Source organism: Oryzias latipes, chromosome 21 (genome assembly GCF_002234675.1).
Source record: "Oryzias latipes chromosome 21, ASM223467v1".
NCBI classification, from domain to species: Eukaryota; Metazoa; Chordata; class Actinopteri; order Beloniformes; family Adrianichthyidae; genus Oryzias; species Oryzias latipes.
In genome coordinates, this window is record NC_019879.2 from 11,108,721 (window position 1) to 11,123,381 (window position 14,661).

General features: G+C 41.2%; 1 protein-coding gene across 3 annotated transcripts in view; it reads left to right on the top strand.

The window, feature by feature from the left end:
- Nucleotides 1-14,661, top strand: part of rnf17 (ring finger protein 17) — a gene marked incomplete at its 5' end in the record, with an annotated part of 42,284 nt that overhangs the window by 26,698 nt on the left and 925 nt on the right. For all 3 annotated transcript variants that reach the window (XM_023950859.1, XM_023950861.1, XM_023950860.1), the window contains 11 exon segments: nt 2,589-2,700; nt 4,134-4,297; nt 5,242-5,361; nt 7,277-7,357; nt 7,469-7,591; nt 7,666-7,722; nt 10,297-10,407; nt 11,234-11,357; nt 11,547-11,682; nt 14,114-14,300; nt 14,436-14,567. In XM_023950859.1, the coding sequence (XP_023806627.1) occupies nt 2,589-2,700; nt 4,134-4,297; nt 5,242-5,361; nt 7,277-7,357; nt 7,469-7,591; nt 7,666-7,722; nt 10,297-10,407; nt 11,234-11,357; nt 11,547-11,682; nt 14,114-14,300; nt 14,436-14,531 (1,311 nt within the window).

The following is a 14,661-nucleotide window of genomic DNA, read 5'->3' on the forward strand; positions in this document are numbered from 1 at the left end:
ATTTGCTTTTTCACCTATGAGGTCAAAACGATCACAAGAATGGCAAAAATCCCAGAACCACACGGGGGACCAGGTGAATGACCTGCAGAGAGCTTGGACAGTAGTAACAAAGGCTACCATCAGTAAAACACTTTACCATCAGGGACTCAAATCCTGCAGCGCCAAACTTGTTCCCATGCTAAAGCCAGTACATGTGCGGGCCCGTCTAAAGTTTGCTAGAGAGCATTTGAATGATCCAGAAGAGGATTTGGAGACTGTCAGATGAAACCAAAATAGAACTTTTTGGTCAGAACTCCTCGTTGTCGTGTTTTGAGGAAAAAGAATGCTGAATTGCATCCAAAGAACACCATACCTACTGTAAAGCATGGGGGTGGAAACATCATGCTTTGGGGCTGTTTTTTAGCAAAGGGACCAGGACGACTGATCCGTGTAAAGGAAAGAATGAATGGGGCCATGTATAGTCAGATTTTGATTGAAAACCTCCTTCCATCAGCAAGGGCATTGAAAATGAAACGTGGCTGGGTCTTTGAGGGTGACAACGATCCCAAACACACTTCCCAGGTAACAAAGGAGTGGCTTTGTAATAAGCATTAAGGTCCTTGAATGGCCTAGCCAGTCTCCAGATCTCAACCCCATAGAAAGTCTTGCAAGGAGTTGAAAGTCCATGTTGCTCAGCAACAGCCCCAAAACATCACTGCTTTAGAGGAGATCTGCATGAAGCAATGGACCAAAATACCAGCAACAGTTTGTGAAAACTTTGTGAAGATTTGCAGAAAATCTTTGACTGTTGTCATTGCAGACAAAGGATATATATACAGCAAAGCATCGAGTTGAACTTTTGTTGGAGACTGAATACCTTTTTTCCACCATATTTTCCAAAAAATTATCTAGAAGTCCGACAATGTGATTTTTCTGGATTTTTTTTTCATTTTGTCTCTCATAGTTGAGTTATATCTATGACAAAAATTACAGGCCCCTGAAGGTGGGACCTGGGTCCATCTGTCCCCTGCCTCTTCCCTGGTGGGGGGTGCGGGCCCCTTTGCAACGGCGGCCGTGTCCCCGGGGTGCCGGCTTCCTGGGCCCGGCGGTGCTCTCTCCGCGCGGTGGGGGAGTTCACATTACATCTGAGCCGGGGGTGTCTGGTCCCTGGGGGGTGGGTTCTGGTCCTTGCTCCTGAGTGCTGGGCCCCGCCAAATTTCCAACTGTGGCCGAGCCTGGTCGGGCCATATTTATAACACCCCTTGTGGGCCCTCTTTTTTTTCCCCGGGGTTCCCCCCTCCTGGGCGGGGGCGGCGGGCCCCCTGCCTCGCTCCTCCCTGGACCAACCGTGGGCCGGGCGGATGGCTGCCTGGAGTGCGGAGCGGGTCTCCCTTGGGGGGTCCTGGCTCGTACCTGGGGTTGGGGCGGGGGGATGCCCGGAACTCCTGGGTGGTGGTGGGGTGCTCGTTTGGGGCTGTGGGCATCCTTCTCCGGTGGGGCTCTGCGTTGGGTTCTCCCGGCGCGGCGGGGGGGCTGCTCTCCTGGTTGGGCTGGGGCGGCGCTCTCTTTCCCTCCGTGCTTTCCTGGCCTCTGGCTCTGGGGGCCTTGCGGCGGCCCTGCTGGCCCTGGCCTGGGTGGCGGGCTTGGTCGCCCGGGCGGCGGTTGTTCCCTGCCGGTTCCCGTGTGGCGTTGGGGGGATTCCGGCTGCCGCTGCTGCTGCGGTGGGGGTCTTGGGGTGGGTATGGCTGGGCACTCTCCCTCCTTCTTTTCACGTTCCACCATCCATTTTAGAAGAACATAAAACCTCACCTGAGCACTGGTGTTAGCTCACCTTTGCACTAATAGCTTGCATGACTGAATGACTGAAATGTTTCACACTAGTTGGTTTTAAGGCATAAGTATGCGTGTGTGAACACTATCTGTTTTGTGTACATGCCGACAGGTGGACATTTTTGCAGCTAGCAGGTGTGTTTATAACATTTGAGTGTGTGTGTGGACGGGCCCCGCCCTTTTTGTACTGCATTTGAACCTTACCATAATGATTAACAACCAGTAAACTTGTTGCTGTATGCTGCTTCATGGTCTTATCCCCCTTCCCCTCCTATTATCACCCCCTACCCCCCCCTCTCTCTAGCGTCCCTCTCTCTTCTTCCCCTCTTTCCTTTTCCGTCCGGTCCAACACCAAAGATTTTCAGACATGATTGAAATTAATAAAGTTTGGCCTCAATCACAAAAGGGGTTTATTCAGACATACCTTTGGTTTGTCAGAAGATTAATAACCCCTCTTGTTAAAGCAAAATATGTCCAACACAAGAGGCCCTCAGCTCTCGTCTGTCTGCCCAGCTGTTGGACAGGACAAGTTAAAAAAAAAAAAAAAAATTACAGGCCCCTCATCTTTTTAAGTGGGAGTACTTGCACAGCTGGTGGTTGAATATACCCCCCCCCCCCCCCCCCACTGTATGTATTTTAAAATCTTGGATTTTCTTCTAGCTTATGTGTTTTTCTGATAGAGAGGATTCCAAGGTACATCCATGCCAAATTTGGTGCTTGTACCACAAAATGCATGATTATTTTTAATAACCATCCCCACTATTTGTGTGCAACCGCAGGTTAAGACTTCATTGTACAACGCGCCACAGCTGCCATCTCCGGGCCACATCCAGATGACGGTCACTGCTGTTGGAGATGACGGTGTCATTTATGGCAGATCTCAAGATTTAGGTACCTGTTTGTGCAGAACCACATTTTACAGCTTTTTGCATCATTCTGCAAGACCTGCTGCACATACCACATGCATATCATTTTATGGATAAGATTGTATTTTATGCACCGATTAGCCTAAATAATTTTCACTAAACAGAAATGTTGTCGTTCATAAAAACAGAAGTACCTGTACACCATAGGTGTCAAAACTCCAGGGCCTCGAGGGCCATTGGCAAAACACAGCTGAGCCGGTTGATCAGCAGCAAGTTGGGCCTTGTTTAAAAAAAAAACAGCAGGTATGCCGGCCCTAAAGGCCTGGAGTCCAACAGCCGTGCTTTACACCATTTCCTTTTTTAAGTGCCATTTGAAAACAAACCAAACCATGGTGAGAAATTTTATGTATTCAGAGTCTGCAGCACCATCCCATGTTGGAGGCCATCCTTAGATCCAAAAGTTTCTGATTTTTGCAAACCTTTATCATTCTGAAGCTCGACTGTAAATAACTAAAACTTTCAAAGTCTCACTCTGATCATGTTTTGATCTATTTTTAAAGCGGCCCCAGTGGTCTTTTAATCATGATTATGCTGTTTTTAAGCCAGAATCAATAAACCTGTGTCTGAGTTGTGGGCAGGACTGTTGGCATGAAGCAACCCAACCCCCCTTCAACTCTTCATTACTGAGAGCACCCTTCTTCTGCTAGCCCTTCACACCCCCAACCTAACATTAGAGGTACAACAGAAACGGAAGCAATAGTGGAGCTATGCAGCCAAACAGCTTTAATTCAGATACCAGGTCAGACGAGGAAAACAAATATGTACATGGATCTATTTGTCTGCAAGTGGATGCATCAGAATGGAGCAGAGCAGGGAGTTTGTGGCTGGCCCAGTAAATTTAATACATCACAAATAAGCTTTTTTCAAACTGCATTTTTTTCATCTGCTCCTGATTTACAACAGTTTGAATAAAGAAATACTCCGAAATCTAATTTTCAGCTTAATTTTCCCTTATATATGCCTTATATATGCCTACCATTATCAGGAAATGTTCACAGGTTTGTGTGTACTTTATTGTACACATTTTACATGGTCTCACACCCATCGCCTTCTGCCCTATTACAGTTCCACACATTGCTGTGATGACTGTGCACCGTTTAAAAAAAAAATCTGACGTAAACGAGCATCATGCTTGTCATTTCACTCACTAACGGAAATTGTTGGCATCTGTTTTGATGCATAATCAATTTCACATTTATCATAGTTGCACTCGAAAGTACACAACAGTCTCAGTTTTAATCAAACAATTAATAATAAGAGCTATTATTTATGTGTACTTACTTATAAAGTCACATATCTTGGTTACTGATAAAGCACGGCCTCACAATTCTTGGTGTCATTATGTATGTATATTAAGTCATGACGCTGCTGCTTCTGAACATGCTGTATGTGTGTCAGAGTGTCAGCTGCAGCAGCTTTGTTTAAGGATCCAGCAGACCTGGAAGACTCTACCCGAACCAAAGCCCTACACCTGGAAGTCTGTTCTGGGCTGTGCTGTGTTTGGATCGGACTCGCTGTGGTACAGAGGACAGATTCTCTCCGTGCTGGGAGGAAACGTTGAGGTCAGCAGCATCACAGCGCTCCAGTCATTCTTCTTAATGAATTCTGTTTATGTTGAAAACCTTTTTCTTTCTGAAATGCAGCCTCTTCTGCAAACATTATCATTGAACATATGGAAAATGGTCGAACAAACTTGCACATAAAACTTGCTCCTGGTCACCCAGGAAGTCTGCACCTTCCCTATTTGACTCGCATTGTTGGATCGTGTGATGATTTATCCAAATCAATCAATTAAATCCAGCTAAACCATTCAAATCTAAACTCAGCTTTTGCAGCTTTTTCTGTAGAGAAACATGCCGTGTCAAAAAATCCTTCCAGTATTTCCAGGTTTGATTGTCAGATCATTTCCATAAACTTCTGCTAAGTCCAATATTTATCCACTTTCACATCATCATTTTTTCAAAGGATAGCGTGGAAGGTGGAACAGCTTCTTTAACACACCTCAAAGGTTCTTGTTAGAGTTAAGGTCTCGACTCTATGGTGGTGAGTTCCAGTTTGGAAAGGATGTTTGGCCTTCAACTGGAAAATGACCAGAACCCAAACATGATTGAGAACAAAACAAAGCACTCGGAAGTGTTCTTTTTATGATCCAAATCCAGCTGAACATCTTTGAGGAGCAGAATCATTTGGAGAGGACACTCGGATCAATTTGTTCATGAGGAATGGACCACAGCACCTGGAACAGAAGTTTCTTTAAACATTGTCTAGTTTCCAAAACATCTTGTACTTTGTTGGTTTTAGGTTTGTTTAGTCGATCATATTGTGAGTTTTTCTCTAATCACATTGCTGTCTATCTGTGAATCAGATTTGGTTGAAACGTCTTCATCGTAAAAAGCAAAGTCCAGATGGCCTATTCATTTTCTCCTACAGAGGGACACCGTTCTTTTCCAGGCTTGTACTGCAGTTGGGACTTTGATGACTATAGTTGCTGCTTGTCTTCAAACAGGTGCAATATGTGGATCATGGGTTTGTGGAGAACATCCCGATGGCTCATGTGTACCCAGTGCTGCTGTGTGCTGATGTCCCTCAGCTCTGTATACCCTGTAAGCTTCACGGCATCAACCCTGTAAGTTTCTGATCATGGATCCATTTCTAAAGAGACTAGTTTGGCTCGGAAACAAACATCCTTCCTGCTCTTTCAGAAGGGTTACTTTAATTCATGTACAATTTAAACAATAAAACGTAATATATCATTTTTGTTCAAATGGAATCTCATTGCTGTAATTGCTTTCAAATGCTTTTTATTTTGGACGATCAGATTCACTAACCTAAAATCAATCCAGGACATCTTTAGCCAAAACTTCAACCAGTGTGACTCAAAGATGAACACCTGGTACTGAACAGTGCAGGAGAAGTTTTCCAGATTCCTTGGATTTCTAAAGGATAATCAAGTGTAAATGAAATATGTGTAAAAACAAGTAAATAGGAGTGAAGGGCAAATCCAGTCACATTTTAATTTAGCTAAAGTTCAGTCCACTGTTGTTTTCCCACATCCAAATAATCCAAAGGGAACATTATTATAACATTCTAGCACACTGTATGGTCACATGTCTTTGCTAAATTCAAAGTGTTTCCACACATTGGACTGGAAGATGGATGGATCAGTTTTTGCTGTCATCACATGCGTGTTGTCCGCTGTGATGCACTTGATTGTTTTTAGTAAAATAAACCTACTGTGTCTCAATCCAAATGGTATTTTGCAATATATATAGTTCATTTTGAAACGATTTTCTAATGGTATCGGTCGATTCTATGAACAACTTGCTTCGATCAGGTTGGATCGTAGGAATAACAATTGATTAATTGAATATTCGATTAATTGTTACACCCTTACTTACAATGTATATAAAACTTTTAAAATATTTTAAAAGCGACTCACAATTTTAAAAATAAGGAAATGATCAGAAATGCAATTTCTGATCATTTCCTCCCCCTTAGTCAGAAAAATGCCAAAACATTTTAAAGCTCAACTCCGATGTTGCTTTGATCTATATTAAAAGCGTTCCCAGTGGTCTTTTAATTATGATTATGCCATTTTTAGGCTTAATCAAAACACCTGTGTCATGTTCTAGGACACAGTTTCTGCAGAGCGACAGATCATCAGAAAACTGACTCTTGAGTGTTGGGTGGGACTGTTTGTGCAGAGTAAGCCTACGCTACTTTCCCATCGTCCTTTAGTTTACACTCTCTTCCACTGGCTTAGAGCTCCTCACACCCCCAACCGTAAAATTAGCAGTGCAACAAAAAATAACAAGAAATATTGTAGCTATCCAGCCGTACAGTTTTGATCTAGATTCCAGGTTAGGCCAGGAAAACAAAGACGTACATGAATCTATTTGTCTACAAGTGGAGGCATCAGGATGGAGCGGAGCAGGAAACTTGTGGCCTATGATTGTAGATTTTATGCAACAATTACATCACAAATGAGCTCTTTCTCCAATGGCATTTTTTGTCTGCTTCTGATTCATCCCAATTTGAATGAAGAATACTCAGACACGCAGTTTTAAACGTAATTTTCTTTATGTCCTCCATCATGAGAAAAATGCTACAGGAACATGTTAAAAATACCAAAAACACAATTTTCATTGGAGTGGGTCTTTATTAAAAAAAAATACTCAAGAATCTTTAAAGTGCTCCAATGACCTGAAATCAAATATAAGCTTTTCTGTAATTGTTTTTTTTCCCCAAGATATTTGAAATTTCTGACTTAGTTAATATCTACAAAAAAAATCCATATTTATAATAAAACATGTTATACTCTACAGCAGTGATGTAAATAATGAAAGGTAGTTGATCAACATGAAGTAAAGATGGTTCTCTGAGCTAAAGGAGTTTCAGTTTTTACCAGATTCAGAGACTGTTTTATCTGTTGAAGCTGCAGGTGATTGAGGAAGTCACTATAAAGAATGTTCCACTGTCTTGTTTTGGTCCTGATGTTGTAATTGATGAATGAGCCTGATGGGGTTTGTTTTTCCCCTCAGCTGGGCGGGAGGTGGCAGGAGTTTACCGTCGCCTTCTTGAGGGAGCTGCTGCAGAACCGCTTTGTTGACGTGCAAATATTGGTACCATTTCTGTGATATTTACACCTCTAACACAACAGTTTGGTAGAAGATGAATACAAGAAAATGTATTATTAACCAGCATTACTGTTCATTTTGTGTCACGTTTGCTAGGATTTGCCAGCTGATCCAAGAGGGCCTCTTACCGTGCAGATCTTTCTAGATGGCCTGAATCTCAATGAGATCCTGTCTCACCACGGGCATGGTTCTGTGGATGCAGCCATTGCAGCAGAAGAGGTTTTTTAGCTTCTGTTGCGGTTTCTAAATCCAGATCTTTGTTCCTCAGTAACGTGTTCTTTTTGTTTCTGCAGGAGCACACAGCCATTCCTCCAACCCCAATCCTGGATGTCTGGGATATTACCACAGAGGTACAAACCTGAGTGTAACAAATAAATGAGAAAAAATAGAAATACCTTCTAACAACTACTTATTTAAAAAAACACCTGTGACTGTACAGTGGGTGTGTCGGAAAAAAACGATTCGGCGATTGTATCACGGCATTTCATTTGGCGATATTTTTATTAATTTAAAATGCTGTCAGGACAATATTTATTTATTTATAAGCGTCCTTCAGCATCTGACTCTTGTTTTCTACCTAAACCCGGCCGCTAGTTGGCAGCACTGAGCCTCTTTGAGCTGCTCTACACCACACAGAACAACTACAAGATCTCAGCCAGAAGCAGCTTCTTTTGTTGTTATGAGACATGCACAACTTACTTTTTACTTAGGATGTGTACCGAACCAAAACTGTGTTTCTCCCAGTATCATATAAAAACACAGATTGGGGTTCTTTTTAGCCTCGGACTCTGATAAGAATAAGTGAAGCAGTGCCTCTGCACAGCGGCAAAGCTGGCCAAAGTTCTGCAGAACCTCAGAGCAATAGATTCTAGTTAGCGACCTGATGCATCACAGTGATGTGTACAACGCTCTGAAAAAACCCCAACGTCGTGGCGATGAGTGGTGAAATGCGTTTTTACTTGTGCGTGTCAAAAATTGTAGCTGCTCCCCAGACTGTCGTATAAATAAACCATCTTAGCCACATTAAAGCGTTTTCCTTCTCCGGTTATGTTTCTGGAAAGAATTTGTTTGTTTTTTTCCTTTCTTTTTTATTTATTTTTTGACGCACTGTTCAGATTCCTGAACTGTTTAAAAGTACTGGAGAAGCTACTTTAAGGAATGTTGGAAATAAATAGCACTTTATTTCCTCAACTATACTTTCAGAACCTTATTGGTTAAGGCACATTTATTGTAAGTAGTTTTTCTTATACTAAAAAATATTTGTTGTAAATATCACACAATGTTGACTTTGACCTTTAAGAGCATATATATTTTAAGTCACCAAAATAAAAGCACTATGAATTTGCTTGGGTAAACTTGTATATGAGATACAGTTGCAGGGCTTAACATTGTGATTAAAAATAAAATACATTTGACCATTTTGTTACAATGAAAGGCGTATTAATATTTAGGTAGTAACTTATTTTACAGGTTTTCTTAAAAATTGAAAGAAAAATCAATTCATAACAAAGTTTTGTCATTAAAATGACAAAACTGTCTAAAAATGCAGTGATGCTTCAGTGTCACAGGAATCTGTGAACTTCCAAAAACCTAATTTATTTGTGTGTTTGTCCAAAGTTCTGATCAGCTGTTAAAATGGAAAATGCTGCAAAGGAACATCGTCTAGATCAGTGTTTTTCAACCGGTGTAGTGTGCCGTGGGAGATGGGAAATTGCCCTCATTCACTGATCTAAAAACATTTACCATCTCCAGGTTATCAACTCTTTGTTCATCCAAACAGGCCCGAATAAAACACGGAGTAGTTAGGAATATGAAAGTTCATAAAATACTTTCTGTTAATGTGATTCTATTAAAGACACTTTGATAAGAATGACGGCACCGCGATTTAGCCGTAGCTTCATTTGTTTGCGGAAAAGTCCCGTCCCTTTAACTGTCTCCACCAATCATTCTTGGAGGCTCAATCACTCTTCATCAGTCTGACCAATCAGAAGTGGTTAAAGTCTTCACTTCCTTGTTCCGATTTAGCTGATAAAGTCTCTCGGTTCCAACAAAAATACCAGCTAAAGCTCGTCTTTAGCGGTGTAGCTTTCCACAGAATCTGGTATCAGACCGTGGAACAAGTGAACAAAACAATGAAGCTCAGTCTTTCTGCCCCTCTGTGGCAGTTTTCACTCTACATCTCCCATGATGCATTGGGTTAAAGTGACAGCGTCTCAGCGCACAATGAGTCTTTCTTGTTAAATGTCTTGAAACCACAACGAACACACACAAACAGTTTTTAAATCTTCTAACTTAACTTTTATTACATCTTTTAGAAAAAACAGCTGCAATTTCCAGCTTTTTCTGCCACAATAATTATCACAAAAATGCGTGTGAGATTGCAGAGGGGCTGTACATCAATACAGACTATGAGTTTCTCTTTTTTTTTTTGGATGCTGGTGTGCCACGGGATTTTCGTGCCATGGCTCAAAAAAGGTTGAAAAACACTGGTCTAGATCAGGGCTGCTGACTGTTTTCCAGATCTCCAAGCCCTGCTAGTGGCTGATTAGCTCAATCAGATGTCTCCAGTTGTCCAGGTAATTAGCAGCAAGCTGTGCAGGGATAGCTGGAAAACAGGCAGGGTGGTAGATCTCGAGGACCAGGAATGAGCAGCCCTGGTCTAGATGAACCTTTAATATCCTGTTTCTCTAAAGTAAAGCTCTTTGTTCCCATGAATGAGATTTACAAATGTTCTGACAAGTTCTATTCATGTAGGAACAAAAGTTTTCTTTTGTTGAGGATCTTCCCTGCAGAAGCTGCATCCTCTCGTTTCCTTCAGTCTCATTTCATGGGAAAAGCACTTGTAGAATTTAGAAGTGACATTTTCTTGTTTTAGCCTCCAAAAGGATTGACCCTGACTAATGTAGTATTTTTCTATGTTGCAGGGTCTTGTAGAAACCCAGGAGCCCATGTTGGGGCCTTTTGTTTCCCCAAACCTGCCACAGGAGGGGGACCACTTCAAAGTCCAGGTCAAGCATCTGTGTACCCCTAATGAGGTATCTGCTTACTTTACGGTTACTGTGGTAAATGCTGTTGTCAATATTACCAGTGTGTGATGGTTATTATGAACTAAACAGAAAAAATAAAATTCTAAAGGGTTAAATAACAAAATTTATGAGAATTTCTATATCAACGTTTATATTTGATTCAAAAATTTTGAAAGAATTCAAAAGAATTTGTAAATTATTAAACATCTAAACATTTAAAACATTTAAAAATCAGGTTTTGGGTGTTTCTAATATGTTCTTGTGGCATTTTTCTGATGATGGAGGACATGCATAGAGAAAATCAAGCCTTATTGCATTACTGAGTATTTCTTTGTTCAAAGAAATCAGGAGCAGATAAAAAATGACATTTGGCTCCCTGTTCCGCTCCATTTTGATGCTTCCACCTGCAGAGAAATAGATCCATGTACGTCTTTGTTTTCCTCGTCTGAGCTGGACTCTGGATCAAAGCTGTAAGGTTGGATAGCTCCAATATTGCTCACCATTTTTGTAGCACCAATAATGTTATTATGAGGTTGTGAGGGGCTGTAAGCTAGCTGGAGAGCATGTAAACACAGAGCCCTGAGCAACGGGGAGGGGAAGGGGGCCAACATTGCTCCGCTCCAAAGGTCCCTTTCACAACTCAGATGTGAATTTCTAATGAACTCCTGCTGCTGTGCAGAAACTATGTCCTAGAAAACAACACATATATTTAATTTGGCTAAAAATGGCACAATCATAATTAGAAGAGCACTAGGAAGACTATTACAAGACTGTTAGATCAAAAGATGATTGGAGTGGGTCTTTTAAGTTAGAACTGAAAGTCTCCATCATGCAGGTGTTTCTTTGGCCTCTGGAGGGAGCTGTTGACACTGAAGTTGAGGGAGAGACTCTGGAAGAGGCTTTGTTCAGAATCAATGCAAACATCAGCACTCTGCCGCCGCTCACCTGCTTCAACAGTGGTAATCCTTCAGTTTTTTGCTCTCAGACATCAGATCTCTATTTGGGTAAAGATGCTCCTTATAAGTCATGAGAACATGTAATAACTGGTAATAAAGAAGCTTTAAAGCAACCAAGTGCTGATAGAACAAAGTATTTGTGATCTCAATCTTGAACCAGATCCTCCTGAAAGTTGGAACTCTTGTTTCCAGGTTATCCATGTCTGGCAGAATACAGCGACGGGAAGTACTACCGGGCCAAACTGCTGCAGATCACCAGCTTGGAACCCGTCACACTGTTGGTCCAGCATGTCGACTTTGGTTCGGATGACGCACTCCCCCCCAGAAAGTATGACATCTGCACACTGCACCACAGTTTGACCTTAACACCACACTGGAGGAAAGCTTTGAGTTTGTTGAGAAGACTGTCCAGACATTTCTTGTTGTTAGACGTTCATGCAAAGCATTACATAAGGTTGGTGTGGTGATCACAATTTGACAGATTCAGATGAAACCTCCTCATATTCCAGGATGATATGTTGATCACTGAAAATGAATGAAAATGCCCAAAACAATTAAATTATTTCCCTCATTGTGTCATTTTCACCTTTAATCCTGGATTACATTACCTTTTAGCCAAACTTTTTTTTAACCCTTTAGAGCCTAAATCTCTATTTTTGTCTATTTTAGAATTTACCTCTGTAATTTCTATTACCTTACCTATTACCTTGTATCATTTTAATCGGCACAACCTCGCCTATGTTGCACTTTTGCAATTCAATGAATCATTTTTAATACATAGAGTAAAAGTTTCTAGTGTAACTTAAAAAAAAACACGAAACAAAAGTTATCCGCAAATTAATTTACATGTTTTTGAATGTAGGTACAAGACAACATGTCCAGGGGGGTATTCCAGAAAGCATGTTTAAACTTCCGTGACTTTAAGCCTGAACTCTGGCTGAAGTCCGCCTGAACTTGCTTACTCTGGGTATGTCGGTTCCAAAAGACCGGATATGAGTGGGCGTAATTACGCTCGACTTGGTAACCCTGGGTTAATGCTCGTGCACGGAAGGTACATGAAGACATTCTCAATAGATCGCCGATTTCCGGAGTCACCATGGAAACGCGTGGAGAAAAAAAGAGCGCTAAACTTCAGTGAGACGGAGTCTGAGATTTTGATGACGGCGTATGAAGATTATACGTCCATCAAATAAGTAATACGGCTGCATCAGCAAAAGAAAGAGTTTCTGCTTGGAGAAAAAGAACGGACAAAGAAAATGCAGGAGTTTCTATCTCATTTCTATTTTCATTTTGATGTATATATATGTAAAAATTATCTAACTTAAATTAATTAATTCAATTGGTAACAACTCAATATTTTTTCACAACTCAAATGTACATATTTATCTAACTAAATGACATATTACTCCAATTCAGTTAAATGTTTTTCCATCATCATTTATTGTACTTCTTGAACTCTCATATGTCTAAGTTTGAGCCTGCAGATATTCTCATTTTCATAAAATTAAAATGAATGAAACAAAATGGAATTTCATTTTGTAACCATATACCATATCTCTGAATCTTTCATTGCAGCACTACACAGTAGGAGTGCTATATAATCTCATCATCCTATTCCTCCCTCTCACTCATGGTGCAGAAAGAATTGAACATAACAGGGTAAAATAACTCAGCAATACACAGTTAAACAGCTAAACAACTAAACACATTTGGTCAAAAACCCACACTTAAACCCAAATCCGTCCAGACAGGCAAAGGGAATGGTATCCCACAATTCCTTGCAGTGCCGACCTAACAGCAGCACCAAAGTTACTCCTACTTAATTTATTTATTTTGAATGAAAGTGAAATAACTGTCTGATAACTACGTGTTATTTTTAAGCTGACTTAACTAAATAAAAGTTATTTATCTTAACTGAAGCAAATAATTAAGTTAGATTAATGGAAAGAAGTTTATCTTTAGACATCCATACGTGGTCTTATTACTCTCCCACAGTGGGAAAAGTATTATCTGAGCTTCTTCATCCACTAAATCATCTTCAAACGGACACGCCATGCTGCTTCACCTCTCTGAGAACAAACTAACCTTCAACTAAACCTGCTCCAGACCAGGTTATGTTCAGAGCATGAGTTGCTATGGCAACTTGACATACCCTGAAACAAACTTCAATTTTTGGAACAGAAAGCTGAGGTTATCCGCTTCCTTAGCCTCAAACTTACCCTGGTAACTCACATAATCTGCTTTCTGGAATACCCCCCCAGGTGAAATGTACAGATTTCTTTGTGCCACAGTTTCTGTTCAGTTGAACACAAGTGTGAGGCCCATCACAGGCCTCACACTTCCATGCTGTGTCCTCTCTGATGTTGTCTTATAGGCAGTGTTTGGACGTCAGACGCAACCCAGAAAGTTTGAATTACGTTTTTGGGAGCCTTGCTGCCCATTTGAATTTTTTCCCCTGAAATTTCGGGTTTTGCAGCTTTTTTTTATTTGTTTTTCACAAATGCTCCTCATTGAACCCTGAAACCGGTTAACAATCCCCTCGTAAATTGATTTTGATTAACTGTTTTAACTTCAGTTTTAAGAAAACCACAACTGTATTTTCTCTGCATTTTGTCATGCTTTAAACATAATCCATACTGGCAAAATAATTGAACCAACCACCTTAAAATACATTTTATTTAATTGCTACTATGAGGAAACACTTGGGGATTACTGTGGTCTACATGATCAGACATCTGAGGTTCTGCTCCTCTGTCCAGGTTGCGTCAGATGCCGGCAGATCTGCTGAAGTTTCCAACTCAGGTGCTGAAAGTTCGAATTGCCGGCTTGAAGGCTCCAACCATCAGCCAGCAGAAAGACGTTCTTCCCTACAGCCCCGGATGGAGCGTGGCAGCTGCAATGGAAATGATCGACCTGCTGCACGGCAGCATCACAGCTACTGTTGTCGTAAGAAACCAGGAGAATCGGACGATGAGAAAACGGACTCGTATTTAATGCTGTTCCATTTTAGCATGTTACTTATCTAGAGGTAAAGCACGCACTCTCTGTCAACGTGTTCTTTTTTTTGGACATGCTGTTTAGGCTCGAGAGCCTGATGTGGTTGTGCAGCTTTACAACAAGGATGGAGAGCTGGTCCACCTGGGCCTGGTGAACAAAGGACTGGCTGAGCTGGAGTGAAGTTGATCTGGAACATCTGCTGCTGGTCGAGCAAATGTAGGTCTTTGATGGAGAAATGCTGAAATCTGATACCACTCATTAAAACAGTGGTCCCCAACCCCCATTTGGCAGTTGGTACGAGCTGCAGGGA